The sequence below is a fragment of the Venturia canescens genome, chromosome 1, assembly GCF_019457755.1.
Source record: "Venturia canescens isolate UGA chromosome 1, ASM1945775v1, whole genome shotgun sequence".
Taxonomy (NCBI): Eukaryota; Metazoa; Arthropoda; class Insecta; order Hymenoptera; family Ichneumonidae; genus Venturia; species Venturia canescens.
The window spans coordinates 26,044,458-26,065,543 of record NC_057421.1 but is presented as its reverse complement, the minus strand read 5'-3'; the positions used below and the strand labels follow the sequence as shown (position 1 = coordinate 26,065,543).

Here is a 21,086-nt window from a genome sequence, read left to right as displayed (position 1 = left end):
ACTCGTTAAATAAGCTACGAAATATCACGTAACAAGACGACCGTAAATCTACGATAGGATCGCACGGTGAAGTGCGTTTCACATCTCATTTTATTTTCTACCCTGAATTTCAGTGGCCACGTCGTAAAAACGTAATGGCAGATTATTCCCGGTAATGTGAGATAACTGAGCGTGTATACAGAGATAACGAAACTTTTCGAGGGTCCTATTAACAAGGCGTAACGTTGACGAAAGGGATGATGTGCTTTTAGAGACACCCAGAGATCGTTATTGTGATCGGTCACGATGAAGCTGACCATTGACATATCAGCCCCAGTTAAACACGTCGTTCTCTAATAATGATAATAATAATAATAATAATAATAATCTTGAGACGTTTCATTGGTCCATGTGGGGTGAGAATGAAGAATTCAGTGATTACCTCAAACCGCTATCCCGCAGAGGACGAATTAATAGCCTAATTAAGATTAGATCATACTTTGGGTAATGGAGCTATGAAAGTCACGTGTCCCACTCATTTCTCCTCCGAGTGAAGTTACAAGTCATCGATTTATCAACCGCGGGCAGAAACGGCATGGGGAAAACTGAATCGGAACTAAGTCAGTAAAATGTGGATAAGATTTGTTAGAAAGAATTTGACGTTTAATTACGAGGCAAATTATTTGTGTCAATTCTAACGTATGAACGGTCAACGAACTATTTATTCATACAAACACTGGTATAGAACGAACAAATGTAGGATAATAAATTGGAGTAAAGAAAATCGATCGAAAGTATTTTATTAGAACAAGAACATTTTTGAATTCTGATACAGAAAAATCATGATTTGGCATATGGGCGTTTCTGTCACGACTGTGCCCTCTTTTATTTTTCTCATTTTCTCTCAACATACTTCATATATTAATACGTTTATATGTTGATTTTCTATATAATATTTATGAAAATTTCAGTTCTCATTTCAAGCAGAATTAAAATATGAATTAGTTAATTCACCAGATATTTCGACCGTGGATTCATATGATCAATTGTATCGTAATTCACAAAATTTCAATTGTGCTTGATTGATATATGTGACGTATGAATAAAAAATAAAATAATTCCGATAAAATAGATCCAAAGAGAAGTTGAGAGCAACGGAGGCTACACGTGGGACCAATATATAGGTATCGACTGAATTTTTTCATACATTTTCGCGTGTATCGTGAGACTTTGAGTGTGAAGATAAATGCAGTAAGAAGGAAGCTCCTGCCAGACCACGTTCCATCGTTCAACATGGCGATATAAGCTGGATGCGCTTGGTATATCGAGGGTAGGAAAGAATCTCGATTTTGTTGGATGGTAGAGCAATGTGTTGGTTACGATGCCTCTGGCATTTGGTGCTGTGGTCGTTTAGCGATTCAGCTGGCGTTTTCAATTTGTACATTAATCTACGATCGACGCGCGGAGCGAGAGCCTTCAAATGCCTTCGAGCTTGTACATCACGTAGAATCTCAAAATCCACACCATGGGCTTGTAGTGGCGATTCTGTTGGATTCTTGCACCTTTGGCCGCAGGAAAACGTGCTTTTGTGCTAACTTTTTTCAACCATCGTCGACAAATTCTCCCAGTTGCCCGGCATAGCTGTGAAAATTTTGAGCATTTAATTCTCTCTTATAGACCGAAACGCACGAGATCACGGCAATATTCTTTATCCGACACGTGGCGTATCGAGACGAGAACCTCGCACGAAATTCTCGACACGATCGCCATAAACGCGTTACGTTTGTCTCTAACAAAGCCCTTTAAATCTTAATCAAACTTTACGAGTTTTTTACGTGGTGTTCTGACGTATGTTCTCCTCGTTTTATTATGAATTGCTCTTCACTTTGAAGCTCTCAGATTTCCGCTGTTTTTCTTTCCATCGATCATTTTTCCAACACGAATCATGTTCGTTAGATCAACGCAGATAGTATCACACATATAAAACGAAAATAATCGTGCTAGTTCGAGAGTGCATTGAGGAAGTTTTTATCGCAGTAGTCCGAAAATGAATAAAAAAACGTATTTTTTTCTAAAATATGATGTTTTTTTTTTAATTTTTTTTTAAATTTTGGATAAAGAAAATATTCGTTTTTTCAAAAATTCTCTTTTTTGTATCACTTTCAAAGTGAACAAGTATTTGTACGGAAATTTGTGTATTTTCATTACTGTCTACGACATAAGTTTTCAAAAATTTTTGAAAACTTATTTCATCTTCAATTTTTTCAAGTCCCCTTTGCCCCAAAATGAAAAATTTGAGAAATATCCGCTTCGTCTCGAATGGCCACTTTGCCCGAGCTCCCCTATTTTTGCGGACTACCTTTGATTTGAGGTTACACTTGCACACGAATCATGTGCCCACTCCGCACAACTTTGTATAAAATGAAAACGCACTCAAGTGTATTGAATGAAAATTATAGTAAAAAAAAAAGAATTTCACGAATTTTTGAGGGAGATTGCCCCGGGGAAACATTCTTTTTTGAAAGTTAAAAAAAAAAAATTCAGCACATTTTTTGGTTTTTGGGAGTAGAAAATAAACGGAGCTTTTCAAACTCCTGAAAAGTTCAATATTTCCTTAGGTACCCCGTTTTTCCCCCCATTTCCTCTGAAACATTTTTTTCGATGTCAGCACCCCTTCTCGAGGAATTTTTTCTTGAAATCTTTGCATATCGCAAGTACCCTCTGGAATCCTTACAGGAAAAATCGTCCAAAGTTTCGATTAATTCGCTCCTTAATTAAGTATATCTTCCTCACCTTTCCGCTCCTATTTTCGTCTCGTATTCATTAGTCGGTATTCATTTCAAGCGTTTGCTCATTGCTGCTCGTAAATCACGATAAAATATATTACAGTGTTACAAAAAGTCTCGGGCAAGACTGGCAAATTTGTTTCAAGTATATTTCCTTCGTTATTGTACATACCGACGTATATTTATTCAAGAAATTCTGTGATCTCGATCACTCCACTCTCCGAAGAAAACGCTGTTTTTATTTCTCCCTCAATATCTCTTTCTCTCTCGCTCTTGAATGAGAGGGCGTTTATTTTTGATCGCCAGTTCACGTGCCCCGTAAATCACAATTAACCAAATCGTCGCGCTCGCTCGTATTTCATTGTGCAGTATCCGTTGCTGTTTTGTTTTAAGGACCAGTCTTTATCGATGTTGATGCGAGACATTCTCTCTTCCGCCAAGCACGAATGTTCTTTCAAATTGATTTTCATGCGGGAGCAAAGTTGAAGGAAGTAAGGGGAACAACACCTCTGACTCTACGTGACCCATATACAGTGGTGAAACGTCGATATTTTTTCTATCGCGGTATAGTGAAAAAATTTGCCGCCAAAAAGGAGCTTCTGAAACGAAGGAGGGTGAAAAACATTACGGACATCTTTGACACATTCAATTCCATTGGTTGTTATCCTTATATCTTTGCTTTCCGTGTCCTGGAATAATTCTCATGCTTTCCTGTCGAGCTCGACCTATTTCTCTCGTCGTGCGACGGAGGCAAAATGAAAACTGTTCTATCGGGAAGACGCTGCTTGATCTTTAAAGGAGTGAGAAGCATCACGAAGAGTGTGTACATACTTGCTACTAAAGCAACAGCGATGTATAGTCAAACCGAGTCTACGTCTGTCCTCGGGAACAGGAACGGATGAGACCCGAGAGTGTGCATCAGTCTTGTTCAGACGCTGGGCCAAAGTTTCACTATCTTCGTGCTTGTCTCATGGTACATAAACGTGTGCGTTGTACGTATATGTGTAGCACTTTGAATGAAATTTCCTTCTCGGTATCCTCGCTACTATTCATCGTCATACGATTTTTCATGTCTTATTATCCACGATAAAAAGTAGAGTTTCATTTACATTTTTCTTATAACTTTCGTAGCGAAAGAAGTCTCCCATTTTTGGGTTTGAGTAACTCAAAAAGTTTGAGTCTTGCTGCAAAACGAGGGTTAATAGAATTCTCACTTTCACGCTTAATTGTTTCATAATTAAAGATAATTGTATCGTTTGTCGAAATTGTTTTCTTCTTTTTCGAAAAAATGTTGAAGTTTTCCTGATTCAGCATTTTTGTCAACTAGTGCAAGCATGATCCAACACCAGAAAAGTTATTTCATGAGAAACCCTTGACGATGCTTATGCAATTTTATTGCATCTGTTAACGAACCCTCGAAAACGTTGTACGATATGTAACCAGGCCATTCATACATACAGCACCATAAATGGTCGAGTGTCTGTTTCCCGTACGAAATTTTGTTTGGATCATGTTTTTTTTTTTTTTCAATCTTTTTTCTCGTTCTGCAAAACAACCAACTGAAAAGCAACTTTATTGAAAATTAGTAGAAAAATCTATCGATAATCGGTCACAGTATTCAACTGTTAATGCTTTCGAAGGTTGTCTTTAGTGCATGGCTTTTTGTGACGTCTAAACTCAATTTCCAATAACCCGAAACTACTCTGTTTTAGGGGAGTAAATGTTTGAGAATGTTGTACAACGGTGTGCCAATGGGTTGGGAGTAGTTATGTTAGTTGCATGTAACGGTCAATCAAACTGGTACGTCCACACTAACCAAAATTCGATTGGACTAATGCCATGAACATGGCGGAATCAGCCAATATCGGTTTCTGGAGACGGCGGAGGGGTGTTATATGATACGATAATTACTCGGTGCTTGCTCTATCGATCTTGTGCTACCGGCGTGCCGAAAAATGCACTGTAAAATGAATTTTATAGATTCCGAAAAGTTATTGTCATTTTCCATCATTTCTGGTCCCAAAAAACATTGTTGAGTGAATTGAATCCTCTTTGTTGAACGAGGATATGGCAGGTTGAACAATTTTTTGGGTCGTCGACGTGGCTCCGTGTTGAAGTGGCTTCAATGATATTTTTCTGAATTTCAATTATTAAATTCCCTAGAACTCATTCCGTCCAAGGAATGAGCGAAATTATTTTATTTCGATATCTTATATCGCATGAACGCGAATATGTGGGAATGTGAAATGAGACACAATTGCTCGTCTCATCCCGGGAATATCACGTTGCCTGTATCGAGCTCTTATTGGTCGAGAGAAGCGAATTTCGTTTCAATGAACAAACATTTTTTGTTGACCGTGACGATTAGTTTGAATTGAAATATTTTTTCTGTTATTAATTTCGATGCGTTTTATGCCTGAATCAACGTACTTCGATGAAAAGAGAGATCCGATATCTTCTGTGTATCCAGCTGTGCTTAAGCTCACGTTAAATTCAATATGTAAATTTTAATATCATTGAATCTTGTTCTTATTGTTTATTTTTCCAATTGCTCAGTGTTCGCGAACTGTCCGTTATGGATTTCGATGAGATTTCAGGTGGTGTTTCTCATCGTTTGTATCGTCCCATTCGTTCAGATATTCGTCTCGACCGTTCAAGTGAACCGGAAAACTCGATACGTTTTAGTTTTCAAACGATTTTCCCCTTGCGCATTTTTACTTTGCACCATATTTATCTTTTCTCTTCTCGTTCTGTCAGCTGTCTGAATCGCTTATTCAAGCCAAGCCGTTTCGCACACAAAGAGAATCGAAGTTGAACTCTCCCTCTGTTTCTCTCTCTCTCTCTCTCTCTCTCTCGGTCGAATGCAAGCGATAAATCGAAGCTGGACGTTGAATTTTTCGATTTCTCGAATGGCGAGCGCAACGGAAAAGTAGTTCGAGCGTCTACCGAGCTCGCTTCGTTGCGCCTTGCGCATGGCAGTGCTTGCCGGGCCTCTTCAAGAGAATCGCCGTCTCGTCTACTCCTCGACGATATCGTCGAAAAGAACCATTGAGAAAGTGAGAACGAGAGAGAAAGAAAGGAGGGTGGGGGAGGGGAGTTTGAAAGAGAAAACGAGAAGGATGGAAACTTCGAAGCGTTGCAGGAGAAGCGATTCTGTAGTTTCTGTTTTTTTTTCTTTTTTTTTTTTTTCATTTTATTTTCACTGTTGGCTTCGCTCGCTTTCCCATCTTTCGCTCCAGTCATTCGACGTCCCGAAATATATAGTCTCGAATCCATTAAAGACGTCCTTTAAACTTCTTCGAGGATTTATCGAGGACCGATCGACGCTCGGCCGTTCAAGCTCCTTTCAACCTTAGCCTTATCGTCCTATGGATTTTAAGAACTTTCAGCTTGAGTGCGAAAGACAGTGGTTCACCTGGCAACTTCCTTTGAAATCGTTTGAAATTTTGATTGCGTTAACTCTGACGGGGCACAGCGTTTAACCTTGTAAGCCCAGAAAATGTTCGGGAGGATCGAACGTGTCATGCGACGTTTGTCTGATAGAGAATCGATTTCGCCAGTTAGATACTATTTTCGTTCAACGTTTACTCGATGAAAGAAATGATGAATATAAATATAAGTGAGCCAAGTATCGGAATTGGAAATAACGATGGGGTAGACACGTGAAGCGTGAAAATAATGTAGCCAGAAACAAATCGATCGAGATTTAGGAATGAGGTCGGACGATATCTCTGCATGCATTTTCAACTTTTCTTTTAAAAGTTAAAACTGATAGGTGCCAATGTCAGTTTTATCTGTCAGGCCATTGGTTGGCATGACTGTCTGGGGTGGAAGTGTACCAGCACTTTCCTTGATTGAATGTCTTTGCGACATTTTCTGATGCTCCACATTCGTTTTTCATCCTTCGGTCGGCTTTGTAAACGGCGGTGAACTCACAAAGAACAATTTTGGTGCGTTGTGCAGTGAACTGCTAGGATTGGTAGAAATTTTGTGAGCTCATTATAATGAAAAAAAAGAGAGCAACCAGAATGCCCGTGCGGTGCGTTAACATTTCAGTGAACCGTACAGCCATTTTCGTGATTTTCAACTAGGTCAGCAAGATACAATTTATCGAAGCACCGCAATTGAATTCTGCTCATCATTCAGCTGTAAAATAGCCTCGAGTAATATTTTTTTGTTCCGTTCCTCTTTGTACGGGTCGTTGGAGTTTAATCAAAGTGATCAATTCGTAATGTTAATTCCACTTCTGACCTGTAATAGACCGGAGGGCGTCTTATTCCACCTGCGACCTACAAGTGATTGAATGGGAATCCTTGATAGAGCTTTCTTTCTACCGGGCTCTTGCACTGCGGCAACATGGTTCCCGCCCATCGTTCTACCAAAGTGGACTCTTTGGCTTTTATTCGCGCACTTCTATATATTTAAATTTCATGACGACGATACGGTGGAACGGGTGGAACGAAAAGTCTACGGGAAATAAAGCATGCCCGATATCGTTCCGGTTTTCTTTCGCTTCGTTTTTCCAAAGTATTTTCCCTTTGCCGCGCACTCTCGCCAACTTCGATGCCAGCTTCGACATATGTGCAGACTGCTGCACGAAAGTTGTGTGTTCTTTGCTAACGTAATGCGAACCGACCTATCTACCAGGATGATCTACATTCCGCTTCGTTGCTTTCTCTCTCTTTCTCTCTTTCTCTCTGGCATACCGACCGAACACTTCACCGACAATACCACATCATTGAGATTTGCATAGTTGCTATCTAGCAGCTCTCTGCTCTTCCTCCTCTTTCTCCTCGCCGAAACGCGCTTGTCCCAATCTAAAACAGTCAAACTGTCCTCGACTCTCGACCTTCGCTCGTGTCCCTTTCGAGTACGGGATGAGTTCTTCTATCCACTCAAGTATTCGTAATCCTATGAAGCACTCTAGTAAGCTCTCTTTGCTATTGATTCGTAACTGGACCTGAAGACGAGAACAAAGGGGTTTGTGGACATAGAAACTTTAAACCGATCGACATTTTGCATTAGATTTTATAAAAGTTTCTCTATACTGGACCAGTCCCCCTGAAATTAGTATTTTATCTTATTATTTCAGACAAAAAGACGCCGTCACAAAATACTTCATTGTCTGAAAGATCTCGAATCACTCGCAATCTTTTGCTACACGGAGAAAACGGATTCGTTTTTTATAGCGAGGAATATAATATTTTTCAAGAATTTTAAAAGTATTCAAGCATCGGTTACAAACGGTAAAGAATTTTTTGAATTTTTTTATTTTTCGTCACTTTAATGTTAAACAGCGAATTTATGTGGATAGCAAAAAGTGATGAACGTGAGAACTACATATTTCGTTTTTTTTTTGACTGCTATTCATCATGTCAAACTAGCACTTGCTGATAAGTGGAAATCTGTTGTAAATCACAAATTTTCAATGTCAGCATAGTAAATTCTATGATAGGTACACGAGTATGCACCGAATACATGTGACATTTTACCATGCATATACTGAAAACATTTTTTACTGTATGTTTATAGAGAAAAAGACTCATCTCGAGTCTTTGAATGAAGCTATGGGTATTGGTCTTTTTACTATGGTGGATAGAACGGTTCGTATTAATGCTGCAAGGATTAATTCGAAAGTACATTCTAGTACTTTCCTAGTACTTAGTACTACTTTCGAGATTCCTAGTACTTTCCTCTAGAGTTTTCAGCCTCGTTTTCTTTGTGTACTTTGAACAATTTTGTTTTGATTTGAATTATTTCAACACTTTTTCCATCTGGATAAATGAATTTTTTGAGAAAAGTGTCTCCTAGAAGATATGAATGCATTATTGAGCAGACTCGTTCTCCCTGCGTGAAAATTCACTTCACCAATGACGAAAATGATAGAAAAATTGAGTCAGTGCAAAAGGACTATCTTATATGAGATACAGAGGTCGCTGGTGTAGGAGGATTAGCATGCTTGAAGAAATATCGTTAAACAGGAACGAGGTTCTGCAGGCCGAAACTTAATTGCCATGTGGATGTTGGGGAAGGGAGAACACTGAGACTGTCCATTTGAAGGAGGTTTACGCTGAAGCAAGAGGCATGGAAATTAGGGTTTGCATTTGAGAGTAGCCGAGTACTCTAAGCAGATATTGCGGGCTGATTCTCCGGCAGGAGAGTCGGAGGGAAACGAATAAAAGGGTAGCCAAGTGTTCGAGTGGTGGATATCGATTCCGGAATAACGCGGTGAAGCGCACCCTTTCACTACTTTCCCCACACTCTTGAACGAACGTCCCGTTGCTGCTGGTTTCGTTCTCGCACCCGCCGACCAATTCGAAAATTCCATGTCCTATAGGGCGCGCGATCCCCTACCGATGTTCCGAGCTTTCATGCGCACGACCTGCACGGTCAACCTAACGGAGCTAGCTCCGTCCGAGTGTCGCTCGTATATAACTCCTGCATAATTTTGCTATGACAAATTTAATGCCCGTTCATCTTTCGCGGCCAATTTACCGCTCCCGTTCACCCTTCCCAGGCATGTCACGTGAAATATTTTTACGGACATGCCTGGGAAGGATTTTACGCCAAAAGGGCGACACTGCGCTGCTGTGTGTTATGCGGGAGTGTGGATGCAACGAAGTTGTCTGTATCCTCCCCTCTCCCGGACCGAAGCACATTCCTCTCAGCCAGCTCCAATGACTTTCCATTGTCCACAGCTTTTTGTGCAATCCCCGATGCTATTCCTCACTCTCTTACTCCTCCAATTGGTTCGCTCTGTTTTGCCCTATGCTTTCTCATCTTCTCCTCGCTATTATGTTGTTACCGCGTTCTCATTTTTCCCTACCTTTGGGCTCTGTGCTTATGTACGTACATATTATTCTCGTCTCTTCCTTTTTTCTCATTTCCACCTTCATTCTTCCTTTTTTTCCTTTCAAAGCGAGTGCATTCATCCTCGCCATGCATAGACTGGCGGGGACGGCAATACCATCTCGAGAAATGGAAAACAATATGGCGGTTAAATCTCTAGTTGCAGTGAGCAACGAGTTTATCATTATAGAAACGCTTGTCGTTCTCGGTGTTCCACACTGATTGTGGGATTACTTGTGAAATACGTCGCTGTACATATCACACGTCTGCCAGCTATAAACACCGTAAAAAGTGGGATAATTTTACCGCCTTCTTTCCTCTGCTGTTGCGCGATAAATCTTGCGTAACCACTCAACTCGTGATTTTCTGTTTCGCATTTTCAGTGCTCGAAGGTTCAAAGAAAATCACATTAAGACGGTGAATAAACGTGCCTGTAACTTCCCATTCTGTACGGAAGAACGACATTTTACGTGGATGATGTTCAATGAAATATTTCGTTTTATGAGGTCTTGGAAAGTTCACACCCGCGAAGAGCAGAAGTTGCGAATGTTCCGAATCCAATCATCTGCATCGTTGTCGAATTGAAATTATGTATATGCGCGTCGTCGTTTTGCGTACAAGAACGTTGCGTCGTTGTCATCCTTCCCCGGAGAACGAGGTGGAGCGTTAATTAATCTCGCTTGACGAGCTGCTACACGGTACCGCAATATAATTACGATCGATAAACAAAGTTGCTAGGTTCGGTCGATGCGACTAAATTATATGCTCGCTTCCTGTCACTCATGGAAGAATCCTGCATCGCTGATTCTCCGGCTAGTGCCTCGTCGCGTATCACTCACTCACCACTCCTGGTCGAACGTTACTCTCCGAGGAAAATGAGCGTCAATTGCCGACTGATGAACGCAATATCGTTGTTAATTTCAAGTTCGTTATCTGCTGAAAAGTGTTCGTTTTTTGACTGGTGAAATTTATGCTCACATATCCTTTTGTTTTCCAGTAAAGTTCGTAGGATATTAAAAAGGATTCGGCACATTTTTATAACATATGGCATCTCGTCTTGCCAACTGCACGTGAATTTAGTTTCTGGTTTTCAATACACATGAAAAAATGATAATAGTGTAATTTCAGATAAAAAAAATTAATTATTTCAACGATGATGTTCCCAATTTTGGCGGAAAAAGCTTCTTCTTTTATATTTCAAAATATCAAACATTTGCTTTGACAGCAGCAATGTAGGGTTATGGTTTCAGTTATTGACTGTTGGCTGCTCTGCTCAAGCTCGAGGGGCAAACTGTAAGTCTGTACATTTATACATAGCTGCACAAGAGTGCGTTGATCGATGCAACGTGGCCGCGTTTGAAGCTGTGTCCGCCAGAAGAGAGAAACAAATTTCATTTACTAATTTACTTTTGCACATTGCAGATAAACGGTACGGTGAAATGACTGTAAATTTCGCGAGAGTTATCTTGACAGTTGTTTTTCCCCGTTGTTTTTTTACGCCTTTCCATCAGAGACAATGTAAAAACTAATTCAATTTTCTCGGAAACGGTAAGGTCGAACCCGTGGAAGTTTCACGGGTCCACACACTTTCGAAAGTATCTACAAATTTGCATAAAAATCCCTCTTTTTTGATAGATCCTACCGTTCCACCTTAACTTGCTCAGTCGTACCTTGCTGCGTCTGTCCTTTGCTTCCTATCTTCATTTTTAAATTATTTCATCTTCCGATCATTTCGCCAAGTGAACGCTCTCCTTTCGTGAAAAATAAACGAAGAGAAAAAGCAAAGGGGAAGTGCCAAAATGGATGACCCTATTTTGTATTGGTTTGAAAGGGCCAGCAATTTAGTTACATTACTGTGATGAAGCAACAAAAGGAAGGGGAAATATTTGCCAAGTGCGATCGCGAAGAGATACTGCATACGAGGAACTGAATATTTTAAGTATGTGGTATCGTGTCCCAGTGGCTTCTTACCAAGTGAAATACCGGCGAAACGAGGAAGGCACACCCCGTGACTTAACGTACGTATGCCGGATTACATATATGGTAGAACAAAGCAGTCGGTTCGTTTCTACCTACCAGCAGGTTTCCTACCAGCTCGGCTTGAAGCGAACGCGTTCGCGGCAGAATTTTGCGCACATAGTCTATCTGCATTCGCCGCAGTCGAGGATCGCAGGAGGGAGGAAACCCCGATGTCCTAGCCCATCTCTTCTCGTAACTTTCGTGTCGTGAAATTCCGCTGTTTGCATACGGTAGAAAAAGCGCGACAGGCGTTGTTGAATGGAATAAGGATTCAAGTGCATCATAAAATATTCCTTCGCCATAGGCCGGAATTTACATTATGGGGCAAAATATTTTGAAGCAGTGATGAAAAATAAAATCTGCCAGGCCATGTAGAGATTCGCTTCGAGTCGGTAGCGTTCGCCTTATGAGATTATATCCCGGTAAACGTTATTGCATTTTCTAAATAAGCCGATAAGTGTGGTGACTTCTAGTAGCGAGTTCATTCTCAGGATTTTCCTCAAGTTTCAAATAACGGGGATGCCATAAACAGCGATAAGAGCGGAAACAAAGGAAATTTGCTACTTTGGTTTGCTTCGGAATTACATGACAACGCATGAATATTCTCCGCAAGTTATGTGTATTTGTCAGAGTGACGTGGTATGTGGTTTGCAGCATACCCTACTCGATATCTTCCTTCATCCACGCTTGTTACCGGGGGTTATCCTGCACGCGGTACAGGATAAATTATACCCTTGAGTTCTGATGAGAGTAATGCCAAACAGTCCTACTCAGAGATGTGTCTCAATTCCCACCGCAATTACAAACGAAATATGCGACGGATATACGAATCAGGGATTCGCTTAACAAAAGTTTACTAATGAATCATCGCTTTTATTTATAATCATTATTCAGTAAGTTTCACTTTATTCAATATAAATATATGTATAGTCAAATTTATAGTTTTGTATGGTGTATCATTATTTTTTACACTCATCACTCCGTAATTCATTCACTCGGATAATAATTATTCAAATTTGTTCACAAATTAGGATTTTTCTCGTCAATATCTTTCAATTTCATTGATAAATTTCGATTTTTCTCTTGATTCTCATTCCTCGCGCACTCGTGTACCCAACGCTCGTTAAATGTACAATAAAGAAACTTGGCTCGATTTTTTTATGCGGTGAATCTCTCGGTGGCTCTTGCCCGGGGGCTGTGGATGGGGTAAATCGGCGATGAAATGGAGAAAAGATTGGATCTCGTACGGTACGACTGTCCAGTCGACTTTAGAAATAATGACACCTCGATGACGTCCCCGAGCGAAGGGAGCGAGCGCGTGGAATCGAACCGCGATGATGAGAGGGCAATTCCTCTTCTCCGCAGATACAAATTTGGGAATATCGGGCAATCGTCGCGCTATGCGACAAAGATAGCCGCGAACTTTTGATCGAAGCAAACGCGACGAGCTCACAATCCCTTGATCATTAAAAATTAGCCTCTTCTTTGAAAAGTTTATTATCGGATATCGAAAAATTCATTGCCAAATCACTCTCATAACTTCACACTCATGGAATAGTCAACAGAGATTTTTGAAAGCTCTTCCCCATGGCAAACTCAAGACATTTCAGCATCACTTTTTCGTCGTCCCGAAGAGTTTCGCATCAATAATATAAACAGAGGTCTCGCTAATGCCTGTGGCCAAAAAGAGCAAGGAGACGAAAAGAGGTGCGCGAGCTGAATCGTGGGCTTTTACAAAAATATTGTATGGAAACGAAAGTGGTGATACACCAGTGCTTACAAAAGCACAGTACTCGACTCATGTTTATTCTCGTTTCATTCGTCGAACGGAAGAGAGCCATTCCGCAACGTAAAAACATAATCTAATTCGCGTATTCCTTTGGCGTCGGGTCACGGTTTTATTCCTTGGTTCAAAGAGCCCCGAGGGAGCAGGCAAAAGACTAGCGGCGGTTTTTGATGCATAAAGATTGAAACGCGCGTACCGCAGTCCGCAGGGCTGAATAAGGACGCGCTTGATGCCTAAGGCTCATTTCATAAAGTTGGTCTATCCGGTCTCGTGATTTTGCCCGCTGCTCTTCGTGCCTCTCAAACAGCCACGTGCTTAAATCCATTTAAAAATAATCAATTCTTCGCCCACGCAATGGCATATACGCCATCACCCGAAAACGAATTTCCCAGATGTTGCTTAAGAGTATGGATCAGTCGACTAACCTCACTTGGAAATTTCGAAATCGAAATTCTTTTACACAGTTTGATCGATTTAAAAAAGGCTCTGTCAGCCTACGCAGAACGATGGCAAAAATCGACTGACAGAGCCTTTTTTTAATCGGTTAAACTGTGTCAAAGAATTTCGATTTCGAAATTTGCAGCTACCTCTCTCGCACTTATGGTCGCGATATACCGACTGATCCATCCTCTTAATATTCGATTTTCGCTTGAGACAGTAGCGACTTCCAAATGTTCATATGTACACGAAGACTCGGGTTGTATGGCATCTCAAGCACAAGTGTACTCGAAGCAAACATCAAAGATTTCACATCCCAGAAGCAGAGAAATGAGATATGTCAGCAACCTATCGCGCTCAGAGTGGTTTTACGAGTTCCCCAAGGGAGATCCTTTCGACTGCCATTATATGTCACTTTTGACGTGTCCTACACGTCACGACGGACGTTCCATCGACTTTCAATCCTGCCAAGCCCGATATACGGACGGTAGCGCCTTCGGAATTCCTGAGTACACGAGTATCGGTGTACGCATTTCTTTTTTCAAACTTTATCTCATATTTTCCACACCCAATTGAGTGAGATATAGCATCGCTTAGGTGTTTTATGGCTCATATTTAATGTTTTTTATATATCCAACAGATCTCATCCTGAGGCCAAAAGCAGAGGAGCTTCAACGGTTGACGACATTCAGCAACGGATAAGATGGAAAATAGAAGTTGTTTGTGAAACGAGCTGCGTCAGCCGAAACTGAGGAAAGAAAGTTTTTCACTCCTGTCGAGGAAGTTAATTGCTGACTGCGATAAACAGGATCGAGATGTTTTCGCGCTCTCTTCGTCACGACTGAGAGGTCCTTACGTCATCGTGAAAATACGGATAAGTGGTGTGCAGTGTATTGATTTCTCTACTTTTACAAAGGTATATTCGTCGCGCGTTCTAAATCATTCGGAAATATGTTTTCAGTGTTGGAATTCGGTGGAGAATCGAGATCGAGGTCGGGAATGACACACTGACGAAAGGCGCACGCGGCAGAGACGAATATCGACAGGAAGGACACGGAATGACGCTTAATCGAAAATCTAATACGATGGTAATCAGACCCAAGGTTTCTCTCGACTTTCACTTCCACACTATTCCATCCGCTCGCATCCACTTGAGGCCCCGCCTCCAATACCCATCGCTCTCTGGTCCCTCGTCCATCCCTTTCGCCGACTGCCATCTATAAGCATTACGAATTTATCGAACTCATCTCGGTATCTTTTTCCGTCAAGGAAAGCTCTCGTTGAAGCTGCTTCATTCCATGATTCGTGGACAGACGAATTGCTTTTTTTTTCAACCTTTTTCCATACTCTTTTTTACGCAGCCTTAATAATCTACCAAGATGGAACGAAATAGCGGGTGAAGCTATTGTTATATATCGATATATTTTTTTTTCCTTCGGGCCGCAATCTTTCGACGTTCGAGTCGTGCTGGGTTCCGTGCCCTTTATTCTCGACCTCGTATTTCTTTCCTTCAATACAACGTTGGCCTATCGAGCTAGATCCAATACCAGTCGCCCCCTCTCCCTACCTCACTCCCCTTTTCTCATCGATTATTCCTCCAGAAATACAGTCATGCCAAACCTCCTCGGAAAATATACATATTCTATCTGTTCATAGGATTTTTGTTCACGTGCGTGTTTTGCAATGTGTACTTTTGCAAATCGAAGTCAGCGTGATGCTTTTCGTACCGGTGTATACATCGCCTTGGGAGCATCCAATTTCCAATACAATTCAAAATTTATTCGATGCCGAGAAACTGTGTGGCCTATCAGCCCAGCGAGAGCTACACAGGATAAGATCCAATACTCGTAAGTGCGGAGATTTTTCTACTTCAGGTGAAATTCTTTCTGAACGCGATCACTTCTATACAAGTAAGGCAAGCATTCACAGTCAATGTCATTCCTTCGAGTACAGTTTTTTTATGAATAACTTTGCTGAGTAAGTTGGATTTTACAGGGAGACGAATACCCAGTGATTCGGTTAAAAAGTATTTCGAAGGGAGTGTCTGCTGGCGAGTACTCGAAGTTAAGATGTCCCATAAGCATGAATGAGTCTGAATAGATTTTTCCGTCGCATCGAGATATTCTTTGAGAACTCTTCGCGAATCAGAGAGCAAAGTTAGCTTCGGTGAGGAGAAAAACGAAATTGTGATTTTTCGTCCAGTTGGAAAATTGGAACTGTTGAAAATTCATGGATACTTATCGACGTACGTATAAACAGCGGAGCAGTATCGCGAGCTGTTTGCGTTCGAGACTCTCGATGCGTTCAGTAAAATGCAGGAGCTTCTTTTTTCGTTTCATTTCTATATCCTTCTAAAGAAGATCCCCCCTCATTTCGACTATTTTACAAACTTCTATAAGCTCCTCCGAGTATTTTTCTTCTTTTTATTCGGAATGAAAATCCGCAGACTCTCTTTCGTGCGAAATCACTATCTCGCGCTCCCCTGTCTCTTACTTTTTATATTTCCCGATTGCAAAAGTGCGCTGGCAAAAAGATTTCGAAAAAGCGCTCGCTTTCAACGTAGTCGACAAAATAGTCTTTTGGCGAGATTTTCCTGCTTATGTACTACAATAGCCGAACTCTATTCATCTGAAAGACGTTTCGCAGTTATGCTTTAACGACTAAATGTGGATCGACTCTCTTTTTCCTCGAGCGAACAACGCTGCTTCGAATGGAAGTGATGATAACAGGTAAAGCTCCATTGCTTAAAAAAATTCTATACCATCTCGCAATCATTTAAAATATATGGATAAAATGGGTAGAGCATTAAGGGCTTATCCAGGGGCAATAAAACCGGCTTTCGAAAGATTTTTCATCAATTTTTTTCTGTTATTTACACACACATGATTGAATTTTATAGTACACGAAACATATTTGCTCGAAAAATAGCGTATAATTTTTCATACGAGTCTTGCAACGGATCGAAATAATTAAAGGACGAATTTCGGCAACATACGAATTCTCATTCGTTTCATTGAAACATAATACATGAAAATTTGGAATTAAAATATAGGGATTATGCACTTATCTATCAAAATCCGGAAAATGGAGTTTTTATTTTACAGCGCGCACCAGGTGGGAAGAAAAGCAACGAATGTGCATTTGTGAGTGCTAAACACATATGGGCGTGCGTATGATCTCGTAAATGATGCAGAATATTTTCAGGTCGTAAATATAGACACAGGTGAAAGTACAAAACATGTATTAGTCAAAGCACAGAAAGTTTACGACAGACATACGCGTATACATGTATCAATGCATGCCCGATATACGAGAACGCCAAAGTTACAACTTCAAAGTATAAACACACGTACAACTATTGCAATGAAATTGTACTGTTACGTCCGGCTCGTCTACGTGACGACGTTGTGGAACGTTCACGACTTTTAACCGGTTCACGTTGATTATTATAACGTTGGGTCATTACTATTTGTCAGGAAAGATAAAAATACAAACACTCTTGGGACGCCAGTTATATTTAAACTTCCTGTCTGCGAGGTCTTCTCGAGCGGTATTTTAATTATTTTCATTTTTACACATTCTGTCACCGACATCTACACACGCTATTCTGCTTTTCCTGTCTGCCCGTTTACTTTTTCACATTTTACCTTTTATCACATCGTTGAGCATTTTTCGTATCTCTCGTTATACGGAATTGCAGCTGCATTGACGTATGTCCATCCTTTGCCCGTTGGCAAGTCCCCGCGTAGGTCTTTGTGTTCATTTTTCTCTAGTTTCACCAGGTTTTATTTCTATTTGTTTTGCCGCCTCACGAGTTATCTTCGACGGCAGAGAAAAGTTTACAATACCCGCCACGTTAACTTCCATTCGTTCTTACGTCCAATGGAAATGCGGAGACCGATATGATTCGATTTTAGAGTTTGTGATCGTGCAACGACGACGTCCAACTTTTTCAGATTCTCTTCTTTATTCCCACTAAAAAGTTTTATTTATCTGTTTCTTTTTCCACTCACTTTCTGCGCCTCCAGATTTTTCTGCCTTCTCAATCCTATAGTCGGTGCTCAATTAAATCGCACGCGTCAACGGTTCCAGGGCTAAGAAGTGCTTGCAGTAGGGATTCTGATATTGCGACAAAAATATCGATCCGAAAGACTCGTAGCTGATACGAATCTCACTTGAATCCAATCCTTCACGAAGAATATTGAAGAAAGAAATTTTTTATGTCAAGATTTTTCAAACTTTTGACGGATGTAGATAAAAATCATGTCGATAATTGTTATGAATAATGAACATTATGCAGTAGGTGCTCTGAAAAATTTCAAAACTTTATCAAATGTCGAAGAATACGAGAATGAACGTATTTGTGTATAATTGTTCCATAATCAACACTTTCTCATGTTAATTCAGTCTGTATAGTCAAAATAATAGTTCAACACCGAATTTTTCTTCGTACGATTGAAAATATTTCGCAGGGAGTAGGAGTAGGATTTTTACATTTTTCAACTGTTTTTTTTTTTTTTTAGCTGGTGGTGTATTTCCTTCGGGAGGTTATTAAAGCTCATCTCAAACCGCCTCTGAATGTAGAACGAACTTACGACAGCATGAACTCCCCCATTAATGTTTCGTATGTTTCTTTCTATGTACGTAGTAGAGCCAGCGATATGAATTTCTGTATCTACGAGTCACTTCGCCTACAGATATTGGGCTTTTACTTTTATAATGTATGCGATAAAGGGTCACGAAACATTGATAATTTATGGTCTCGAGAGTATAGGAATGGAACAAAAGAAGGCTACCTCGTAGAAGCTCAGAATTTTAGTAGGTTAATGTAATTTCCCTCGTTTCCTGGTCTTGTAAATGCTGCGAGCTTTTTCCTTCATTCTCCGACGTTCAGTGGTTATTTTTCGGTTGATCGATTGTTTCTTTTTTAATACTCGGGTCCTGGCGAATTTAAACGTGTCTCTAGAGATAGCAGGTTACGTAGAAATGTTATAGGTGAACATTTATTCGGCGAATTTGTGGCTAAACTCGGTCTTGTCATTGAACTTAACGTGGGAAGAAGGAAAAAAAATAGTTTTTCTGACATAGTTACCTTGCAAAAGCATAGCTGCAGTGGAAAAGTTGAGACGAGTACCTTAAATTCCTCCGAATAGTAGTTCTGGGTGATGAAAAATAAAGCTTAGGCTTCGACAAAAGCCATGACACACTTTTCGAAAAATGTCTTTCAACTTATAAACCCATTTCCATTTCACCTCGTTCAGTTTTGCGTTTGCTCCACTTCGGTTGCTTCTCGATTTTCAGAACATGAAATCCGTTTTATTCCCATTCGAATTTTCCTTCATTGCTTATTCCCTTTTTATACTTACGGGAGAGACAAATTTATCTCGACAACATTGGCGACTAAAAAAGTATAGATGGAAAAAAAGTTTCAAGCAACGCATGGAGCGAGGGTATGCCAAAACGTTTATCAAATATGCATAATACATCGTGTATACGTCGAGAAATAAAAAATGAGTGGACCACTTTGAGCCCACATTTTGTTCAATCAAAATGCTTCTGCTCGTTATCATGTAAAATATTCACTCAGCTGTCGTGTCAAGAATATGTAAAAAATTATGAATCAGTCCTCGTTTTTGTATGAATTTTTTCAAAACGCTCTAATCAATTGCATATTTCTGGAAACAATTTTCAAAACTCGTTCGAAACCCCGCCCTGTTTCAGTAAATATTACAATAGCGTTGCGTCTTCGATTCTATAGTATGCGTAAATAGACTCCTTTCGTGTTGCTACCGCGACCCTAAACCAGGACATAAAAAAATGGGCTCCAGGGTACGAGTAAATAATAAAGTATTGTTCCGGATTCGACTCTTTGAAAAACATCGGGTTCCAAATAGTAGCATCGCCCTTTGTTCAATTTTTACCTCTTGACGCGAGCACTGTAATCACGGTAATGATACCCCGGGGGGTTTAGGCGTGAATAAACGATTGTGTAGTCGGAAAAACGCGGCATTATATTTCGCCCCTTTTGCCTGAGAATGCTCTTGGCTATGCGCTCTTTGATATGGCGTATGAAACATTTTGTTGAGTCGTATCACTAATCGCTGTCAGACAAAATATAGATGAATCAACGTTGACGAATAACCAACTTAACGTTCATTTAAAAGTGTGCCTCAATATGAAATGTGAATACTCGAAGTTTATATGAAACTCGATCATTTTTCTGACTCTAACGTGAGTTTTGTAAACGTGAAGTAAAAATAATGACTTTCCTCGATCCCGACTGCTGGTTATATTTCAAAATATCAGAAAGATCTATATTTACGTATATTCACTCGTAACAATCCTTCTCTCGGGTAATATTACAACGAATACTGCATTGTTGCTTCAGCGATTCACGATTTTTCATAAATGTACTCCCGAACTGCCTAACTGGAAACTTGACTGACTTCTCATAATGAGTTGTGTGAGAAATTGTGTAACGAAGGGATTACAGGAAAAAGTGGTTTATCAGGAATGGCGAATAGTCGATTTTGGATAATTAGAATGAAAATTGTAGCCAAAGTGTCTGCACCGGAAGTTTGTATCTTTATCAGTAACAAATTGCGAGCAAGTTTGGACACCGGTTGCCATGAGTTTTTTTACATTTTTTTCATCTGCGTATAATGACTGAGATACACTGGTATGTTCTGAATTAAATAAATTTTACACTGTTGAGGTGGCTTGAGATTTAGTAACATGATTTAGTAAAATGATTTATTACATCGTCGGATTAACAAGTTTATGCCGTTGAGATTATTTTAGGCTGACACACTTTGGTGCTTTTTTTTGTCTTTTTTATGCCTCATCTCCTTATTCGGTCTGTTTTTTTCTTTTATTGGGCTTCCTGCGTTTTCTTCTCTCACGCTGATACCCGAGCGAATAAACGCGTTGATAGGACGGATAACGAATCGTTTCGAGTGGGCGATTCGTTTAAGTTGAGTGGATGAACCCCGTCGAGTGCGTCTCTCGTTCATTCTAATCTTACTCGAAATTAATGCCAAGGGCATTTCTCAATGAGCCGGCGATGTTTGAACCGTCGGGAATAGAAAACCCGTGTGAGCTGACGAGATTTAATAAAACCTTATTGATAAAGTACGACGATATTCATCGTCGACCTGGAATTACGACATTCGTGAGCAAATTATTTAACAATATCGTTTACAAAAATGTTGATGTTTATGTACTATGTT

The 21,086-nt window shown here is 40.2% G+C and overlaps 2 protein-coding genes across 5 annotated transcripts in view; one reads left to right on the top strand and one right to left on the bottom strand.

Moving 5' to 3' along the window:
* Positions 1-21,086, bottom strand: part of LOC122419073 (protein artichoke-like) — a 59,595-nt gene that overhangs the window by 11,291 nt on the left and 27,218 nt on the right. The window lies entirely within an intron of this gene.
* Positions 1-21,086, top strand: part of LOC122419079 (uncharacterized) — a 67,052-nt gene that overhangs the window by 34,303 nt on the left and 11,663 nt on the right. Inside the window, exon 6 of one of the 2 annotated variants that reach the window (XM_043433344.1) lies at positions 114-304. In XM_043433344.1, coding sequence (XP_043289279.1) covers positions 114-135 — 22 coding nt within the window. In that variant the 3' untranslated portion in view covers positions 136-304. Of the gene's footprint in view, positions 1-113; positions 17,408-21,086 lie in introns of those variants that run through there. The other variant, XR_006262809.1, reaches the window with a different exon arrangement.